Consider the following 21,959-nt stretch of genomic DNA (forward strand, 5'->3'; position numbering starts at 1 on the left):
TAGTTCTGAAGAGAATTCTTGCCTTTGTCCGCTCAGTCACCGTGACCGGCTTTCTTCCACGTTACTAAACTAAAATTTTACATGAGTTTTCATTCTTTACCAAGCTTGCCATACGACATATCAATCTTAATACCTCTGACCTGATCATCCTAACAATATTTGGCCGACAGTATAAATTATGAGTCTCCTCTTTATGTAAATGTTGCATCATCAAGTTACGATTAATTCCTCCTATCCGTAGGTTCAATTTTTCTCTTTGGAGTTTTGTTCTCAAGCCACTGAATTTATGCGCTCAGCCTCTTTTCTTTTCAGGAAAGGAAGTAGACCTATGAGATCATCATGCTGTGTGTGTGTGTGTGTGTGGGCGTTTGTACGTCTTTCTGTCTAGCTGTGTGTGCCACCATCATAATTTGTTAATGAGGTGTCCCATTTTCATGATATTCTGCCTAGATATTTTGACCCAACTCACATCTCTAATACTCTGTAATTCTTAATAACAACATGGCGGACGCACGAACTTCTGAGCGCCACTAGCGCCACTTATTATAGGGTCCTGAAATGAACCTGGGTACTAGTTGTTCGAAAAAACATTAAACTTTTTTAAGGATTATTTTATTGAATGACTATAAGTAAGGAACCAATGGACGTAAGCATGTGAAACTTATTATAAAATACACGTAAATCATAAACATGCCCATAAATCCTGTATTGTCTATCACTTAATGATTACAAATTTGGTGACTTAAAATTTTGAGGTTATGTCCAATCAACTTTACCTAAACAAGATTTAGGTAAAAATTTGTTCCCTAATAATAATAATAATAATAATAATAATAATAATAATAATAATAATAATAATAATAAAACTCAAGTAATAATTTAGAAACAATAAAGTAAATAATAATTCGATTCATTTATTATATTCTTGGCCACAACTTGAAGCCAATTACAGGAAAGCACCGAAAAAATAAAAATACATTAATGTAGAAGATGGGGGGCAGAATGGACAAAGAAGAGAAAAAATGTGCAAAGAATACATCAGAAATTAAATAATATATATAAAATTAGAGATATGAAGAAAAAAATTCCTCAATGAATATTATAAAGCATTCGCTGAATCAATCTTCCTGGATGTAAGGCGAAATGTTAACGTGTTCATCTGCATAAAATATGCCCGGTAGAATCCAGTAGCCTTTCAACCAGATCACTAGGGCCGCGCCATAGCTCAAGCGGTTAGTCGCTGGCTTCCCACCGCGGCGGCCCGGGTTCGATCCCGGTTCTGGTCAAGTGGGATTTGTGGTGGACAAAGTGGCGCTGGGGCAGGTTTCCTCCGAGTACTTCGGTTTCCCCTGCCAATCTTCACCCCACCAATTGCTCCACAGTCACCCTCACCTATCATCTGGGGCTGGTACAATAGGCCAGAAGTGGCCGCAGTACAAGGGACTTAGTCCCACCCCACTAGCAATAAAAAAAAACTAGATCGCTTGATCGCGGATATCGACCATTCGACTTATATTTGCAATACCCTGAGGTCACTGAGCACTGTCAATTACAATCGAATTATCTGCATTGTGGTTGCAAACACGTCATTCGTCTCAAGTACGCAAACGATAATAATGTCCCCTCCCTTGCTGAAAATTCTTGGAGCAAGTGAAAGCAATGGCATCATTGTCTTCAGCCTGTTCTTGCACGAAATAATTTGGTCTTTAAATTACGTAGTGGTGGTAGTTCTGTATAAATATCACACAGTACCGCCACATGTATCAGTGTCTCTACGGTCTCTACAGTGAACTACGAGAAACATGGCTGCTAAGGTGGGTTATCACGTGGTTCTCCAAATTCATTGGGGGTTAGCGGGGAAAACTGCTTGATATGTGTAAAATACAGAATGATCCTAAATTATTGTCGGGGTTCTCGTGACCTATAATTTTCAAAGCAGAAAATAACAATTAAAACTACTTATGGAATATGAAAATGGAACTCAAAAGTATTATTACTTATAGAATCAATGCTGCAGAATGCTTTTATATTCCGAAAGCAGTTCTATTTTTTTTCTGGTTTGAAAATTACAGGCCACCGAAACCCCGAAAATAATTTAGAATCAAATTGTTTTTAGGAGCAACTAAATTTTGGGACCATATTTATGCATATTTCTCACAGAAATTTTATTTTGTGTCGAATGACAGACACGAAAATATATTATTATCCTTTAACTAGGAAAACTCTTTCTGAAATAGCTAGTAAATATTTAGACGCGTTGTTATGAAACAGATACAGTAAGCATCTGAAAGGAGAAAAAAGCACAGTGAGGAAGAAGAGCAATTATCTTCTGAGACATAACGCCGTACAGTCTGGTGAAAGACAACTGACGTCTCGGAGGAATACGTCGTCTCTCTCTTCAGCATCGAAGAGTAAGCCAAAAAGTAATCTAACGCTCCGCTTTGCTCGCTGCCTGCTGCAAGCTGATTTGTCATTCTCCAATCCTGAGGATGGAAGAAACAATTTCCTCCGAAACGACAGTTGAATTTCACCGGCTTACAATGTGTTGTATCCAAGCCACTGTTGTGAGAACCCCAAATCCTACAAGTAAGGGAGAAATTATTGCAATAATTTTATGACTATTTAAGTTACCTTACTGTGTAAGTGGACTTAGATATGTCATTCTCACATCTTATTGATTTTCGCGTATATGCACATGTGTCCGTTGTAATGTATGAAATATCGCGCTCTGAAGGATAAAGGTGTATCGGTTTCGAGGTTTTCATGACTGTGATCATTGTGTGTGTGAATTTGACTTAACTATTGAATATAAAATAGGATACGAGTATAATCAATAATGGTGATTGTTAAGATTGTGATCTACGGCGTTCTAAGATTGTTTATTTTTGTGAACGGATACGGACGTTTCGGAGGGTCCTCATTCTTCCATCTTCAAGATTGAAGATTTAGGTTCAGACATAGGCTTCATTTTGTAGGAAAATTAAGAGAAGAGTGATCATGATAAACATGGAGAGAGGGAGTAAACGAAAGGAACTCGATCCTAACCAATGGGAAGCAATGAACAACAACAACTCTTGTAAGGGACACACTCGTCCTTCAGCAAGGTGAGAAGTGGAGGAGTGACAGAGAAAGAAATCTTCCATGAATCCAGTGTTGGTATCGGGAGGCGAGTAGAATGTGTGAGGAACTTAATACTCGTATTTTTCACTGTTTTAACGGAGAAAGGACGTAATGAGGTCAGGGAATGAAAGTCAAAAAGGAAAGAAAGACAAAGGATGAAGATACGAAAAAATATATATTCCTCTTTGAATTTCGATGATTTGTGTACCATACAATTTTAAGGAAGGAGGTCGCTTGGGGAACCGGTGTCTTTGCTGTTGAGCATTTACAACGAAATATCACACCGCAATTGTATTGCAGCCGTTCGCAGTGGCCGCGCGGTCTAAGGCATGAAATGTCTTCTCCCGCTCGAACCCTGGGGTCGTGGGTTCGAATCTCACTCAAGGTATGGATGTCTGTGGTTATTCTGTGTGCGACGGGCTGATCCCCCGTCCAAGGTGTGCTACCGACTGTTTCATATTAAAAAATGAAGTGAAACGAAGCTTTTCACGAATGTCCTATGCTCCAAATGGGAGCAACAGGAATAGAAGAAGAAGATGATGATGATGAAGATAAATAAAAAAAAGAGGAGGAGGAGGAGGAGAAGAAATTATATTGCAATGTAATTAGGGACCTAAAATTCTCAGTCTGGTTTACTCTCTCGTATGAACACACGCGTAGGCGTACATGTATATGAAGGCTAACGAATATGAAAACGATTTTAATCAAATATCAATTTTTTTTGCATAATTAAAATGAATGTTCCTAATTATAGGAGGCATCTAATTATATTTTGAATTTTGAAAGCATATAATAGTATATTGGAGGGTTTACAAATAACCGGACAAATTTTTATAATTTCAGTTCTTCGTTCTAGCCGCTCTTGTGGCTGTCACCAAAGCCGGTTACATAGGTGCGCCTGCCGTAGGTTATGCTGCTGCTCCCGCTTTTGGTTACGCCGCCCCAGCGGCCGTCGCCGCCCCCGCCATCACGTCACAGCAATCCAACATCCTGAGGAGCTATGGCAACCTGGGACAGGTGTCCACATACTCCAAGACCATCGACACCCCGTACTCCAGCGTCCGCAAGTCCGACGTCCGAGTCAGCAATGACGCTCTTGCCTACCCTGCCGCCCCCGCTGTTGCTGCTTATGCCGCCCCTGTAGCTTACCATGGTGCCTATCCCGCTGCAGCTTACCACACAGCTCCCGTCGCCACTGCTTATACCGCTCCCGCTCTGGCAGCCCCCGTTGTTAATACAGCTGCAACCGCCATAGCTGGACACGGTCTCCTGGGCGTCGCTTATTCTGCCGCCCCCGCAGTCGCTCACATGACCTACAGCAACGGTCTGGGCATTTCCTACGCCTATTGAAAGGTCACCGTTTCTTCCCGGCAAACTGGAATGCTAATATCTCGCCGAAACCAAGACATTTTTCTTTACATCTCAAACCATCTTCACTTGTATACACTTATTTATAAATGCACATTCATACTTGTAAATAAACGTTTATGAAAATTTGATCAGCCTCTTTTCTCTACGTCGAACCATAAGCAAATACCAGTAGAGTGTGTAGTATATTCATGAATGGTGAATTGCAGGTTCCAGCATAGGCTGGAAGCCTTGTATTTAGATTTCTTCTTGGAAGCTTAATTTCCTTTCTAGGCTGATTTCTAAGTTTCCATTATTTCCATTTCTCAGACAAATGAAGCAGTACATTTTAGGATATCTGCATTTATGGGCGCATTTGTTCCAAAGTATTTAGTTCCACTTTTGATGCCGTATATTTGAACACGATATTAGAGTAATGATACAGTTATATTTGTTTGATAGGTACATAAGACATCTCAATATCTAGGAAAAACATTCTGTACTAAGAACGATTTTCATGTTTCATGTTGATTTATTTCCACATTCGTGTTACACATTCAGCCTTCCTTGATTTTATCGGCCCAATAAAATTTATAGAACAGGAAAAATTATATAGCTTTCGTTATGCTGTTTTCTCCATTTTTGTGTCACTATCTCTCCTTAGGTCCGAATACACTCTTCGATACAACACGCGTTCTTCCTCTATGCTGATACACTTTATTTCGCACCCGTATATCAAGCACTGCCGATCACAGTGGCCGCGCGGTCCAAGGCATGAACTATCTTCTCTAGCTCAGGCCGCGCCACAGCTCAAGCGGTTAGTCCCTGGCTTCCCAACGCGGAGGACCGAGTTCGATCCCGGGTCTGGTAAAGTGGGATTTGTAGTGGACAAAGTGGCGCTGGGGCAGGTTTTCTCAGAGAACTTCGGTTTCCCCTGCCAATCTTCATTCCACCAAATTCTCCATCATCATAATCAACCGGGGCAGTTACAATAGGTCATTCAGTGGCCGAAGTGCCGAGTGGACCCAGCTAGACTCCACTCCCACCTTCGCTTGCTCGAACGCTTGGATCGTGGGTTCGAATCCCAATCAAGGTATGGATGTCTGTGTGTGCGTTTATTCTCTGTTTGTGTTGTCCTGTGTGTAGGTAGCGCCCTCGTGACTGACTGATCACTACTCCAAAGAGTCCTACCGTCTGTGTAAAATTGATTACGAAACTGAAGAAGAGGCCATGGCCCAACAAAGGGCTGTACAGCTAATGATGAATGAATTCTATGCAGTAGATTATTAGGCGCTTGGGAGTTTAACCCATGGCAGAAGCTCTAAAATGGTAGGAATGATGATTGTGTGTATCAGCAGATACTCTGACAAAAAGAATGCAAGGAAGCATTCATGTCTCGGGCGGAAGGCACAGATGTAAAGAAGTTGACATTTTGTATTCACGTACCGTAACGCCATCTGTTCACCAATAAAGCAAGACAGAAATCGGCATTACAGGTGATCATTGTGTGAAGTAAGAATGGTATCAGCTGAGGGTGGAGCTTCTGTGCAGTTCTGTGACCTCCACAAGGTGGTCCGGTGAGCTGTGCCCTGCTCCTGCACGTGCTAGTCTAGTTCCACGACAAGCAAACCTCATTCTGTTCACATTAAAATGAGTCACCTTGATCCATTAGCAAACACATAGACACCTAGATATTCCGTGAGGCAATACTGGAATTTGGTTCGAATTCGTTCCCCTGCGCAAACTTATTTACTAAGGACAGCCTTCAGTTTACGCTTTTTAAATTTTTTTTTATTTTCCGTGGCCTGTAGTCCGCAAGCGAACTATACCGACCGAGCGACCGCCCCTTGTCGGCGAAGTTAATGCCAAATTTGCGGACAGAGGGTGTCACGTGGTCAGCGCAACGGATCCCCACGGCCGTTGCTCTCGGTTTTTGTAGTCACCAGAAATATAGGCTACATTGTAGATAAGAAATAAATAAGATAATGTTTTCCTAAACCGAGAATCGACTAAGGAAAAAAGACAAGAATGAAGAAAAGAGAGAGAAGCACATTGAGGGACAAAGAACAAGAGGGAAAGAAAAGAAAACTGTGTATGACACAGCGATAAACTAATGAGAGAAAAAAGAAAGAAGAGAAATAAAATACTACAATTATAGTACCACGCTTTACCCACAATAATATATAAGGGGTGGGCCTTCTTTGCACTTGAACCGCGACCACAGTGATCTATTGAGCCTTATTTTTCCCACAATAAGTATGCTGTACATTAGTCCCCGGGTGTTGTATCAGAACTGTCCGTGTGTAGGAAGAATTGTTATCATAGAAAGGTTCCTGATGATGACCCAAATTATAGGTCGAAACACGTAGCGCACTCACTCACTCAAGGAGTTGAGCCCTTCTTGAGAAACTGCCAGTTGTGCAGCTATTTCAGAGCTTCCCAACATTATATGGAGCCCGAATTTTCATTACAGTGACTATAAGAGCTCTCCACTGGTTCCTATCCTGAGCCAGACCAATCCAATCCATACCATCCCATTCCATCTCTCTCAAATTCATTTTAATATTGTCCACCCACCCACGCCTTGGTCTTCCCAGTGGTATCTTTCCATATGGCTTTCCCACCAATATCCTAAATGCATTCCTCTTGTCCACCATTTGTGCTACATGCCCTGCCAACCTCATTCTCCTTGACTTGACCATTCTAATTATACTTGGAGAAGAGTACAAGTTATGAAGCTCCTCATTATGCAGTTTTCTCCAGTCTCCTGTCACTTCATCTCTCTTCGGTCCAAATATTCTCCTCAACACCCTGTTCTCAAACACCCTCAGTCTATGAAGAAAGCAGTCTTTTGGGATTTGGCACCGTGTATATGTGGTGTTAACCGACGTTTCGGAGGAACGTATCGCCTCCATCTTCAGGGCAGAAGAAAAAATATAAGAAATCTGCAAGCGAAGAGACCGTGAGAACCGGTAAAAGCAGAAATCCCAAAAGACTGCTTTCTTCATAGTCACCGCCGTGAAAGCCTCAAATCTTACACCCTCAGTCTATGTTCCTCCCTTAGTGTCACAGACAAACTTTCACATATATACAGAACCACAGATAAAATTATAGTTTTGTATATTATCATTTTTATGCTTATACTCGTATTAAATAAGTAAGATACAGGTCAACACCTGTTTTTGTCTTCACGTGAAGATATTTCCGCTCTATTGTTGTGTTGATGGTCATAACCATAAGCTGTTGTCATGTTATCCTGCGTGACGGGCAGAAGATCACTAAGATTTTATATACATTAGTTTTTTAATTGTTTCATTTTTGGTCCGTTACACTATCAATCACAAAGTCAATAAAAAGTCCGTCGAGTGTAACAATTTATAGGTCACTTCTTTATCACATTTGCCTTACATGTTTCGGTTTAATAAAACCATCATCAGAGGCAGTGTTTTCAGGCTTGTAGTATGTGCCTCTGATGATGGTTTTATTAAACCGAAACATGTAAGGCAGGTGTGATAAAGAAGTGACCTATAAATTCTTACACTCGACGGACTTTTTATTGACTTTGACATTAGTTTTTGTTATATTACATCGCAACACAGCAAGCGTACGGCATTCCTAGGTTTCTAGAGAAGCAGAGTAGTACTTTAAAAGCTGATAGTTACCCAGTTAGTCAAGACAGTCCCCACCTGTTATGGAACTCGATGATTCATTGCAATTTTCACAACGGCACGCCATTAGGCACTATCCTGGGCCAGTCTAATCCAGCTCACTTCCTCATATCGTATTTCTTTAGAATCCGTTTCAATATTATTCCAGAACATAAAATATATCCTATCTGAAAAAATGAAAGATGGATTCAAGTCAGCATTCCTAAGGAACCATTAAATTCCAGCACTGTGTCCTTCGTTAGTTGTTTAAATATCACAAAAGTTTTCGAGTTGTAGCAATGAAAACATGTAAATTGTAGAATAAACATTTTCCCCACTGACGTTAATGAAGCTGTCATACAACATACACAATGAATATCAGAGTTACATACATTACATATTTCTGAGAAAAAATTATCATAATAATTTCAGGAATTTATGTTAAGTGACATTAATGTCGATCCTACAACTGAATTTGTTGCAACTGGCATATTGATACAATTGATGCTCAAAAGTGTAAGAAAGTTGTCACTCCGTGACCCATATTCCGCAAGCGAAATATACCGACCGAGCACCGCCGCTTATCGGCGAAGTTAGTGCCAACTTTTGCGGATAGAGGGTGTTACGTGGTCAGCGCAACGGATCCCCATGGCTGTTAATCTCGATTTTCTCGACCGGAGTCGATATTTTTCCATTCAAGTAGCTCCTCAATTATGCTCACGAGGCTCAGTGGACCCCGTTCCAGACCCACTGCTTCTCAGAAAATCTGGTAGCGCCGGGAATCTGTAGCCAGGAGCTCTGCACTAGACCACAGAGGCGGTCAGGAAGTTGTCACACAATATCTAAATGTTCAGTCCAAGTTCACGAAAATTCGTCTGTTTTTAGGGGACACTGGGATACACAAAATCGCAAGGACGCAAGAGGAAGAAAGGCATACGTATTCGAATATGATAATATAAGACTATATTTTATTATACATTCCTAATAAATGGGCCTTCTTGTGGATTTTCAGGCAATGGATATGGCATATTAATTCTGATTTAAATTAGCAATGAGGTTTCTAACCGATTAAAATTTTGATATTTCAGGCGAAATTTCATTAATATCATTGCAAAATTCTTGTTTTTTTAAAAGTGAAAGTTCAATTGCATGTACTAGTTCTGCAGGTGTCAACAATTTTGCATACGCCAAGTCAGCATATATAAGGACAGCAGGACCACTGCCAAATCACAAGTGAATAACCAGTAGAGTCCATATCACAGCATTACAGCAATGGCAACCAAGGTGGGTTAAGCTAATGTTTCACTGGTAGCATAATGCATATTAATAAATTTATCTAAGGTTCCGTGAATCACAGTTGATGAATACGAAAGAAGAGGAGGAGGAGGAGGAGGAGGAGAAGAAATTATATTGCAATGAAATTAGAGACCTAAAATTCTCAGTCCGGTTTACTCTCTCGTATGAACACACGCGTAGGCCTACATGTATATGAAGGCTAACGAATATGAAAACGATTTTAATCAAATATCACTTTCTTTGCATAATTAAAATGAATGTTCCTAATTATAGGAGGCATCTAATTGTATTTTGAATTTTGAAAGCATATAATAGTATATTGGAGGGTTTACAAATAACCGGACAAATTTTTATAATTTCAGTTCTTCGTTCTAGCCGCTCTTGTGGCTGTCACCAAAGCCGGTTACATAGGTGCGCCTGCCGTAAGTTATGCTGCCGCTCCCGCTATCGGTTACGCCGCCCCCGCCATCACGTCACAGCAATCCAACATCCTGAGGAGCTATGGCAACCTGGGACAGGTGTCCACCTACTCCAAGACCATCGACACCCCGTACTCCAGCGTCCGCAAGTCCGACGTCCGAGTCAGCAATGACGCTCTTGCCTACCCTGCCGCCCCCGCTGTTGCTGCTTATGCCGCCCCTGCCATCGCTGCCGCCCCTGTAGCTTACCGTGGTGCTTATGCTGCCCCCGTTGCTGCTGCAGCCCCCAGTCTTCTGGGAGTGGCTTACTCTGCCGCCCCCGCTGTCGCTCACATCTCCTACAGCAACGGTTACGGCATCAACTACGCCTACTAAGTATGCAAAATGACGGGCTGGGTTTGTGGCCTGGTCGAAACTATATTTAAATGTTATCCATTGCAACATATGTCAATTAAATTATATTTATTTAACTAGTGACAGGTGTTTTCTATCGTCCGCCTAATTTTCAGACTTATTCTAACAACACGCAACAGAGCGGGTTAGCGCAGCGGCAATGACATTAAAGAGAATTCGGTGGGTGAATGGTTCGAGTCTCGGCCTCGACATGTTTAGACCGAATTTGTCATAATCAGGTGTTAAAAGTTATGGGTGAAGAAACCGCTGTATTTCTGCGTTGACGTTTATTTGTTGATATATAGTTCCCCTAGTGCGCATGCGTGTATTGCAACTGCTTCAGTTGGAAACAAGACAAGGAACATAATAGTAGGACGGAGTACATAAACCAACAAGGACCAATGCACATATGCGCACTAGGGGAATCATATATCAACAAATGAACATAAACATATCCTGATTATAAATGATTATCCCAGAGCTTTCCTGAAAGGACCGAGGAAACTGATGTTACACCTAAGTTAGGAAAACTAGTCTCTAGACCAATAATTAAGAGAATATCTTCCGGATACGAAGCTGGAATTTCAACGATTGAACCGCTACGTACAGCAAGACTAAGATTCTCCGAAGCATCCACTGTCAGTGAGGTCAGTAATGACACGGAGCAGTGGCAGCGTTTTGCATGCCGTTTCTAGTACATCAGAAAATCCGACCCCCCCCCACCTCAAGGTGTCTCCACCTTGTCCCGATGGTGGGGCTTGCGTGATTCTGTGTCCTGGAGAGCTATGCCTGCGGTAGTTTAACTACAAGTAAGGTCATCCATGCCGGAAAGGTCAAAGGGTAGACTCCAGACTAAGAGAGATAACCTGGTACTCGAGGTTGGAGGTTGGGCATGAGGCACACAAACTCATCCTGTAAAATGAATTTCGTTCAGAAATCTAACAACCAGCCTCGTGTCATCATGCGTGGATCCATTCCTACGGCAGCACGCATTGGTTGTAGAGGAGGCCAGGTATCACGCCGAGTGGTGGGTAGGTAGTAGTACATCAGGAATATTAACAACTTCTCGAAGACAGAAACCACATTCGGGTTCATTGCAGTGAAGACAAAGAGGCCCTTTGAATCCTTCAGAATGCTTTAGGGTTAGCAGGCTAAATGAAGGTGTATGTTGCCACGTGTCTGCGTGACTATCGACAGGGTTTGGATTGGTAATTGGATTTACTGACCACTCACAGATCGTAACTGAAAGTAACTATAGTGATATCACTAATTCATACACGCTGCAGTTCACTACAGCACGCAGTCTTTTCAGTCTGCTGTCTTTTCACTAGTCGTTGTCTTGTAGCGGCTACAACTGCGGAAATTCCCCTTCTTCTGGATTCACGAACTATCCCAGTGCCTCAGCTTACAGGTTCTATCAGCAACAGCTCATAATGATTGAACTGCTGTTTTCTAGCTCATCAAACAACCCTTCACTTCTTTGCACTGCACCGCACTGTCAAAGTCAAAGTCAAAGTTATGTTATGACCGACGGTCAGTCGGCCAGTCTTTGTTGGAATAAAACACCCATCTGGGGCTTAAGGCCAGATCTTTATTACTGTCAGACAGTTGCAGGCTTCTTGATGTGGGGCGCTCTCTCTGACGAGAGGACGGGTCTGCCGATCGCCAGAGTTGCAGCCAGCAGTAATAAGTCTGTTGTAATTATGAACAAATTACATTTTACATGTTATTATTTGTATCTATATACAACATATAGAAGGCCTCTGTCAGTCCAAGCTCAGTATATCAGACCATGTCCTCTCGTTAATAACTCCTGCTACAACGGCAGTCTAGCCACTTGAACGGCCGTATGCTTGACTGCCGCCAAGTTTAAGCCTGGTATATTTCCGCACTGCACTGTGGACTGTTGATGGCTGAAGCCCACTTCCTAATTCTGAAATATGTCGGGAGAAATAAATTTGTATTTGGTTAAATTATATATTGATTAAGGTACCGCAATTTATGTCAGAAGCATAACTGGATTGTGAATGTGTACAAAATACATTAATCCATTCAAACTTGTCACGTTACAGCCGCTTACTGCCAGTCGTACTGTGAAGTAATTCCATTTTTCAAATCCTTACATTGGTGAAGAATAGGATTTTATTGTAACTCTTTTTATTTAAACAATTTCATTATTCAAGTAAAAAGCCTGGAATCAGTAATTACTTGATGTTTCCTGCATACAGCAATGAAATACTGAGTTCTATAAAACGTGGGGAATTTCTTTCACCTCCTAAGATTGTAGAGGTTACAAATGCGTGGATCTATACATCCACTCCCCATACGTCTCCATGGCGTAGTGTTTAATCATTCAAGCACAGGGACAACTTTATGTGGGCGACTATCAGGTTTCAAGAAAGATTATGTTGTATTGAGTTAGTACGTATGGAATTTTAATTAACAAAATGCGTTAATATGCAAATTCGTTAACTGAAGATCGTTAAGACAGGGCACAAGCGTGTCTACTCTTACACCTGAAAAATAGTTATATTTGCAAACTCGCAAGCTTTGAACAGTTATGAATTCATGTTGATACACGCTGGAACCTACAGGGCGTATCCATGCTCCACGAGTGTCCTGACCCCGGACTAAGAATGGATTACGTTGCATTACATAAGCACAGGTGTCTCAACTTGTGAAACACAGCTCGAATACACAAATAACAGCGATTTATAAGTCAATTAAACACTTGAATTACCTTTCACGTAAGCCTACATGTTTTTGAGTGCTTTCATGATCCGATGAAACTTGATAAAATATATTTCTGCTATATGAACAACTACCACATACAAGACACAACACTATTCCCAAATACAAGGAACCCAAATAAGAAGAGAACGCAATTACGTACCTATAAACCAGTAAAACAGATGCATCAGTACAAGACCAGGAAGAACAACAAATAAACACATCGGTATAAGAGACACATTTACACACAATCTCTACATCCGGAAAGAACATTAGAAAACCTTTCTTGCCTTTAATTTGAATGGTTTTACATTTTAGCAATTAATATTTGATCTTACAGGCGAACACACTTTTTTGTATATAGCGATATTACTATTACTGTTAAAAAAACAATATTCCAATATACAAACCCTGGCCAATATAGGAACACTAGCAGACGAATACACGTGAATGTAAGATGCCAAAATACCTGATGATGGCCGAAACATGTTGTGAAACGACAAATGTACGGTGTATCCATATTACCTATTTTGGTGACGGAATAAAATAAAGAAATTTCGTATGACTCATTTTAATTTACTTACTGATAATTTTACTCGTACTTATGGGCCTTAGTTAACATTCATTAAGCCCTTCGCCATATATTTATGAAAATCTTGCACTTAAATTATATGACTATTATGCCAGCTTACGTATGTGTGAGTGTTTTGGGGGGAAGGGGTGCTGAGGTGCGTCAGCACCTAGGCCGTTTGTTCATATCTGGAAGCCATTTAACAATCCACAACCTAACACGAAATAAAATTAATATAAGTTATAATCATCGATTGATTAAGAAGCGTTATATATTCTAGGATATAATACCGTGTATATTCTTGAAAGTCAGACGACATTTCAAAGGAACATGTCGCCTCCATCTTCAGAGTTGGAGAATAAGCCAAGTAAGAAACCAGCATGAAGCAGGTGGCAGACAGATCTTCAAGTTGGTGTCTTGCTTGGCTTATTATTCGAAAGTCCGTTGACTTTCAACGGACTACAAGGCGTTATATCCCAAAGAATAGAATTCTTAAAATTGTTGTTGCAGTCTTGACACTGAATGTTGCAAGCGAAGCAGAAGCACTCGTGGCTGACTGTCCAACAAATCCAACATAAAGGTCACTGTTATAGCCTTCAATATTCTGAACGGATAATATTCACTGTTAAACACTGGTACGATTTTCTTCAGAACACTTTTTGCCATCCCAGGCTACCATTTACCTTCCTAACTTTAATTAATTAATGGGCCGTTTCTAATACAAAATATAAAAAAAGTCGGATTCACTTTTAGTCCAGCGACAGGCTCTACTGAATGCAGAAATGAACCTTCGGATTACATTAAAGGTGGGTAATTTTTTACTGTCTGAGTAATTGTAAACCTCCCAAGGACTTCACTTTATGGGACCAGTTAATTAGACAGTTGGTTAGTTAATAATCACATATAATATTAATAAAGGTAAAACTGTCCCCGTAACAGATCCTGGAGGCCTACAGGGTTGTGAGACGTCGAGGCTCCCAAATTTTCTAGACAATAGACTCATGTATAGTAGTGAATTTGTCAGAATTACACGCCGGCAGCCCTTTACCGCCAGGAAGAGTCCTGGTACTCATTTCTGTTAGAGGCTAAGTCAACTCCAGGGCCATAGTGTGGCTGGAAGGATTAGATAATTTGAAACAAAGAAATTCAATGACCCCATAAGGAATTGAACCCACGATCTTCTGGCTTGAGGCATAGTGGTTCAACCAACTACGCTACCGCGTGCACCCATATATTATTAATAAGCCTGTAAAAACATAGAGACAGTAACTACAATAGTCTGAGTTTCTATAAAATTATGTACTTAAAAGAGTTTACTTTTGCAGGAAAAGAGGAAATGATAGAATATCTACTCTAACAGTAAATTTATCTTCGTACCTAATTTAGCTCCTGTAAATGTAACCAGAGATTCCAGATTTTATCTGCATGTTGAGTATATTTCATGTTTTGAATCTCGTTTATTTTCAGAAATGTTACTAAAAAACACTTCAGTTTACAATAGAAAAGATTGCTGGATGCAGAAATTTGGTGTGGGTTGCCGACTGGGGAAAGCAGTTGGGCGAATCACATGCTAGCGCTTGGATTATTTAATTGTTGCTAGATTGGTCAATAGGCGATCGCCTGTCCACCCCTCCCCTTCAACACTTGCTGTATATAAAGGAGAGCAAACAGGGAATAAGTCATCCAGTGATCTGTTGGTCAGTGCACTACACTCCAGTCACCGCAATGGCTTTCAAGGTAAATCTCTCTCCCGCAGCCCCCTTTGTTGCCTCTGCGCTTATACTTAGGGGTTAGTCCGTTGTTTCGTATGGGTGTGGAAATTAGTCTTTTGCATTAAGAGAAGAACAACTGAAATGAGGATTCTGAGAATATTTGGATCAAATAGAAATGAAGTAATCGAAGGAGAAAACTGAATAATGAAGAACACCATTTGAGCTGTTCACCTAATATCATCAACTCCGTGGTATGTAGTCCGTAAGTGAACTATACCGACCGAGCGACCGCCGCTTATAGACGAAGTTAGTGTCAAACCTGTGGTCTAGTATTCAGAGTTTCTGGCTACAGGTCCAGAGGTCCCGGGTTCGATTCCTGGGGCTACCAGGTTTTCTGAGAAGTAATGGGTCTGGAATGGGGTCCACTCAGCCTCGTGAGGATAATTGAGGAGTTATTTCAAGGAAATAGAGGTTCCGGTCTAGAGAACAGTGAGTGACGGCCGTGGGGATCCGTTGCGCTGATCACGCGACACCCTCTGTCCGCAAAAATTGGCATCTAATATTATCAGGATGAAAAATTGAAGAGAATGAGATGGGTGGGACTTGTATCGCGATTTGTGAAGATAATATTAACAAAATTTTAGTCGGAAAACCTGGAGATATGATTGAAATATAATATTAAAATTAGACTTTTTAAGTTGATTATTTAACGATGCTGTCAGTATCAAGAGTATATAAGTGGTACTGTAGAAGAATGGGACTTGCAGTAACAGATTTATGGGCGTGGACTGCATTGGTGAATTTTCTGAGCACGGTAATGAAATTACAGGTTCAGTAAAGTACAGGGGATATCTTGACTAACTGAGCCGTTATTAGCTTCCCAGGGACTCTGTTCCCTGGAGTTAGACAATTATGTTTAGGTGTTATAATGTTCGCACCGCCTCTGCAATCTAGTGGTCAGAGTTCCTGGCTACAGATCCAGAGGTCCTGGGTTCGATTCCTGGCGCTACCAGATTTTCTGAGAAGTAGTGGGTCTGAAACGGGGTTCTCTCAGCCTCATAAGGATAATTGAGGAGCTATTTCAAGGAAATAGCTGCTCCGGTCTAGAAAACCGAAATTAACGGCCGTGGGGATCCGTTGTGCTAACCACGCCACACTCTCTATCCGCATAAGTTTGCACTAACTTCGCCGACAAGTAGCGGTCGCTCGGTCGGTATAGTTCGCTTGCGGACTCTAGGCCACGGAGTTCTTGTTTGTTAAGATGTTCGTGACTAACTGATGAACACCGTCGAAATCTACCAGTACTTTTACAACAACAAAAAAATGCTCAAAATTCCACAAAAATTAAACACTGTGAAATGTAGAGCTGCTGAAGGTTTAGTTCAGTATGACTGTAGATATACCTTCCTTCATAAACGTATATTATTATAGGCGCTACGTCATTGCTTCTCATTCTGTTTGAAGAATAGTGTCTCTATTTGTTTTCCTTCCTCTACTTCTGCAATTAAAACATTAGAATTATAAGAGTAGGTTGTTCATACTTTAAGCAACTTTTGCGTTTATATCCAAACTCCAAAGTTTCGATACATTGAAGAACTCTATTCGAAAATTCAATTGTGGAAAGTTGGAACAAAATTTCGAAATAAATAAAATTAAACTTGAACAATACCGTCTTCTGGGATGTGGTGCAGTGTAGATCTTGAGTGAACCGACGTTTCGTAGGAACGTAACGCCTCCATCTTCAGTTTAGAAAAATTCACGAACGAGGAACCAGCGTGAGTAGGTGGCTGAAGACTTTACCTGCTCGCAGATTTTTCTAACCTGAAGTTAAAGGCGATATATTTCTCCGAAACGTCGGTTCACACAAAATCTGCATGGGGCCACATCCCAGGAGACGGCATTCTTCATAGTCACCGCTGTGAAAACTTCAGCTCTTGCAAAATTAAATTTCTTTCTTATTGTAGTTTATTTAGCCGAAATAAGGAATGCGTACACAATTTTAATGACGAAAACTCATTGGATGCGGAGATGAAACTGAGAGAACAACATAAAGATTGATCTCAAAGAAACAGGTTACGAGAATAGGACACTAATGTAACTGGCTTAGGGTCGTGTTCAAGAAATGAGAATACAATACCAATTTATGTTTCTGGACATTATCCATGTCCTGCTTTTATTTAAGACTTGAAGATGGAGACAGAATTCAGTCTCCGAAAAGTTGTTTTTAAATAAAAACAAGATGGTGGATACTGCCCACAAACATAATATTTGTATTAATGTACCATCGTCAAAATCTTTTTTATTTGTGAATAAAATAATACAAAATACGTATGGATATTACTGGGAATCACTACTAAATGTTATAATTTATTTCTTAAATTAGGGAATAATATATTCTGCAACAATTCTCTCCTCAAAATATTATCAGCACATTCACTTCAAGTCACACAATTCGTGTTTGTGTCCGGAGTGAGGGGTCTAACGACCAGAGCCGGGTTTGAGGGGGAGCGACAGGTGCGTCGACCTGGGATCTACACAGATCAGAAAAATCCATTTAATTTACTGAAACATTTGTTTCTTAAATAAGCAAAATTTATATTTTAATTAATTTAAGAACTAAGAAAAACGACATGGAATTGTTATAAATTCATTTGTTGTTACCGAGAAGGGCCTCCATATTATTATTGACTCGAGGCCACCACAACTGTAAATCTGTCCTGAAAACTCTGTTCTTTTATTCGTATGAAGTAAGTAGACTGTTCTAAACGCAATAAAATAGGTGTAACTTCTCTGAAGTGATGCAATTTTGACCGGTCTTTCTGCATCGAGATTAAAACGACACGCGCATTACAAACGGCGGTTGGCGAATTATCCAATAATAGTTCCAAGTATCTCACTTATGCGACATGAATTACATAAGCAATTTGCAGTTTGAGTCCGAGTGACTGAGACTGACGTGACCAAACAGAGAAAGCTGTAATGACATAAATGATTATTACAAGATCAATGTTTCAGCAATTATTTCTTTAAACTAGGTCATTCGTATTATTATCTGGCCGTATAAGGTTTTGAATAATCCTTTAGGAGAATAAGACTTGACGCTTCTACCCGGACTGAAGTAGATAAAACTCTCTCGAGCTATCAGCCGTCTTAATTAGTTCAAAATTACCGACGTTTCAGCCATAATACCCTCCCCATCATCATGATCTGATCAGATTCTAATGAAGGGACAGATATGGTTCCGAAATGTCGGTGATTTTTTACCAATTAATAAGGTTGGCAGCCCGAAAAGGATTAGTAACTTGCAATAACAGGCCGCGCCGTAGCTCAAGCGGTTAGTCGCTGGCTTCCCACTGCGGCGCCCCGGGTTAGAGGCCGGGTCTGGTCAAATGGAATTTGTGGTGGGAAAAGTGACGCTGGGGCGGGTTTCCTCCGAGTACTTCGGTTTCCCCTGCCAATCTTCATTCCACAAAATTCTCATCATCATAATCATCCGGGGCAGGCTACAATAGGCCAATCAGTGGCCGCCGTGCGGAGTGGACCCAGTTGGACTTCACCGCCCACTAAGCGAAACTTGCAATAATGACCTTTAAATATACTAGTATACNCAAAATTTATATTTTAATTAATTTAAGAACTAAAAAAAACGACATGGAATTGTTATAAATTCATTTGTTGTTACCGAGAAGGGCCTCCATATTATTATTGACTCGAGGCCACCACAACTGTAAATCTGTCCTGAAAACTCTGTTCTTTTATTCGTATGAAGTAAGTAGACTGTTCTAAACGCAATAAAATAGGTGTAACTTCTCTGAAGTGATGCAATTTTGACCGGTCTTTCTGCATCGAGATTAAAACGACACGCGCATTACAAACGGCGGTTGGCGAATTATCCAATAATAGTTCCAAGTATCTCACTTATGCGACATGAATTACATAAGCAATTTGCAGTTTGAGTCCGAGTGACTGAGACTGACGTGACCAAACAGAGAAAGCTGTAATGACATAAATGATTATTACAAGATCAATGTTTCAGCAATTATTTCTTTAAACTAGGTCATTCGTATTATTATCTGGCCGTATAAGGTTTTGAATAATCCTTTAGGAGAATAAGACTTGACGCTTCTACCCGGACTGAAGTAGATAAAACTCTCTCGAGCTATCAGCCGTCTTAATTAGTTCAAAATTACCGACGTTTCAGCCATAATACCCTCCCCATCATCATGATCTGATCAGATTCTAATGAAGGGACAGATATGGTTCCGAAATGTCGGTGATTTTTTACCAATTAATAAGGTTGGCAGCCCGAAAAGGATTAGTAACTTGCAATAACAGGCCGCGCCGTAGCTCAAGCGGTTAGTCGCTGGCTTCCCACTGCGGCGCCCCGGGTTAGAGGCCGGGTCTGGTCAAATGGAATTTGTGGTGGGAAAAGTGACGCTGGGGCGGGTTTCCTCCGAGTACTTCGGTTTCCCCTGCCAATCTTCATTCCACAAAATTCTCATCATCATAATCATCCGGGGCAGGCTACAATAGGCCAATCAGTGGCCGCCGTGCGGAGTGGACCCAGTTGGACTTCACCGCCCACTAAGCGAAACTTGCAATAATGACCTTTAAATATACTAGTATACTTCTTAAAAATTCGTCTACACAAACTGAGTAGAACCCAAACCTCTCAAAATGACTGGTCTCAGGAAACAAACCGTGGCCTTTCCAAATACGAAGCCGACATAAAGACAGTGAGTAGTCAATCGGAGAATGAAAAAAATTAATAACGAACAAAACATGTGCTGGAATTATCAGTTTAATGGTTTACGATACCGACAAATCCTCGAATATAACGAAAGGCCGTGAACTAATGGTTGGTATTCGGAAGGTCCCCGTCTCAGATCTTGCTGACTGGGTTTTATCTTAGAATCTTCTTTTCACCGCCACAAAAGCCATAGTCCTACATCAATTGACGCCATGACCGCTTCCTATCCAATTCATACACCATCCCATGATTCGATGGTACATAACGTAGAGAGCTGAAATAAATAACTAGTAAACAAAGAGTTAATCTAAGGTGCAAGTGTACACGTGACAGACACGTGTTGTTCGAGAGAGTAACATAAAATTTGGTTTCAGTATGTGATCCTCGCCGCTCTGGTGGCTGTCGCCAATGCTGGCAACATTGGTTACGCTGCAGCTCCTGCTTTTGGTTATGCTGCAGCTCCCGCCATTGGTTACGCCTCCCCCGCCATCAGTTACGCCGCCCCCGCCATCACGTCACAGCATTCCAACATCCTGAGGAGCTACGGCAACCTGGGACAGGTGTCCTCCTACTCCAAGTCCATCGACACCCCGTACTCCAGCGTCCGCAAGTCCGACGTCAGAGTCAGCAATGACGCTCTTGCCTACCCTGCCGCCCCCGCTGTTGCTGCTTATGCCGCCCCTGCTCTTCGTGCAGCCCCATTGGGAGTCGCATACTCCGCCGCCCCCGCTGTTGCTGCACCTGTTGCCTATGCCGCCCCTGCTCTTCGTGCAGCCCCATTGGGAGTCGCATACTCCGCCGCCCCCGCAGTCGCTCATTTGTCTTTCTCCGGCCTGGGTGTGAGTTACGGGTGGTAATTTCCTCCACGAATGAAATGTGACCATTTTCCGATGTGCGAAATGTATGCTCTTCTTATACTAAGAATCACCGAAAATCATCACTTGCTTAATTCCATACTGTAAATAGAATGTTTTGTATATGGTAGCCTATTTATTTGTCCTTCAAATAAAATTGTACATTTATTACTGAAGTTTTGTTTTCATGTACCTTAACCCATTGCCATAGTCTGAAGAACTCTTCATGTCTTTAATAATGTATACATTTCTAGAACTTATGGTCCGTTTCGTAATTATTACGTTTATTTCTTTGTAGTTTACTTCAGGAACCTGCTAGCAACTCAGACTTAGTAGCATCGACTCGTACTTAATGTTACTTGGCAACTGTATTCAGGTATAATTCCACAGACTTCTAAGAAATATATAAAAATTACACTAACTCTTCAAGAGATATTCTGAAAAGAGAAAAGTGGTCAGTTTTGTATGTAAAATTAAGAAACAATTTTAGAAATATCTTTAAAAGCTGTAGAAACAATTATCTTACGTAAGTAAGATTTGAGGTTTTCACGGCGGTGACTATGAAGAAAGCAGTCTTCTGGGATTTGGCGCCGTGTATATGTGGTGTTAACTGACGTTTCGGAGGAACGTATCGCAGACTGCTTTTACCGGTTTTCACGGTCTCTTCGCCTGCGGATTTCTTATATTTTTCCTTCTACCCTGAAGATTAAGGCGATACGTTCCTCCGAAACGTCAGTTAATACCACATATACACGGTGCCAAATCCCAGAAGACTGCTTTCTTCAATTAACTTATGAATTATCATGGAAAACAATTAACCTCAAATCCTCACCCTGAACCAGGAGATGAAAGAAAGACACAATTTTTGTGAGACTAAGAGAACATTCACCATCCAGGATGTTCACTGACCGCCTTTTAGTCTGGAAACCAAAATAAAACAATGAACGTGTATCCCTGTTGGCGAAACTGTACCGAGCTACAGCGGATGGTACTCATAACTACCCCAGACGCCCACTGAAATTCAAAATTACTGAGATAAAGGCGTAATAACTTCAGCTTCAATTTCGACCTTGACCGATTTCAGTTGTCACGAAGTCTATCATTCGAACATTGGGATCGT

General features: G+C 41.1%; 1 protein-coding gene across 1 annotated transcript; it reads left to right on the forward strand.

The window, feature by feature from the left end:
* Window positions 1-1,802: 1,802 nt before the first annotated feature.
* LOC111868418 (larval/pupal cuticle protein H1C) lies at window positions 1,803-20,923 on the forward strand. Its single transcript, XM_023859028.2, has 4 exons — window positions 1,803-1,814; window positions 3,964-4,444; window positions 9,786-9,877; window positions 20,405-20,923. Exons 1-4 carry the CDS (start codon window positions 1,803-1,805, stop codon window positions 20,840-20,842), a joined length of 1,023 nt encoding a protein of 340 aa, XP_023714796.1. The 3' UTR covers window positions 20,843-20,923.
* The last annotated feature ends 1,036 nt before the right edge of the window (window positions 20,924-21,959 follow it).

The sequence above is a fragment of the Cryptotermes secundus genome, unplaced genomic scaffold (assembly GCF_002891405.2).
Source record: "Cryptotermes secundus unplaced genomic scaffold, Csec_1.0 scaffold106, whole genome shotgun sequence".
NCBI classification, from domain to species: domain Eukaryota; kingdom Metazoa; phylum Arthropoda; class Insecta; order Blattodea; family Kalotermitidae; genus Cryptotermes; species Cryptotermes secundus.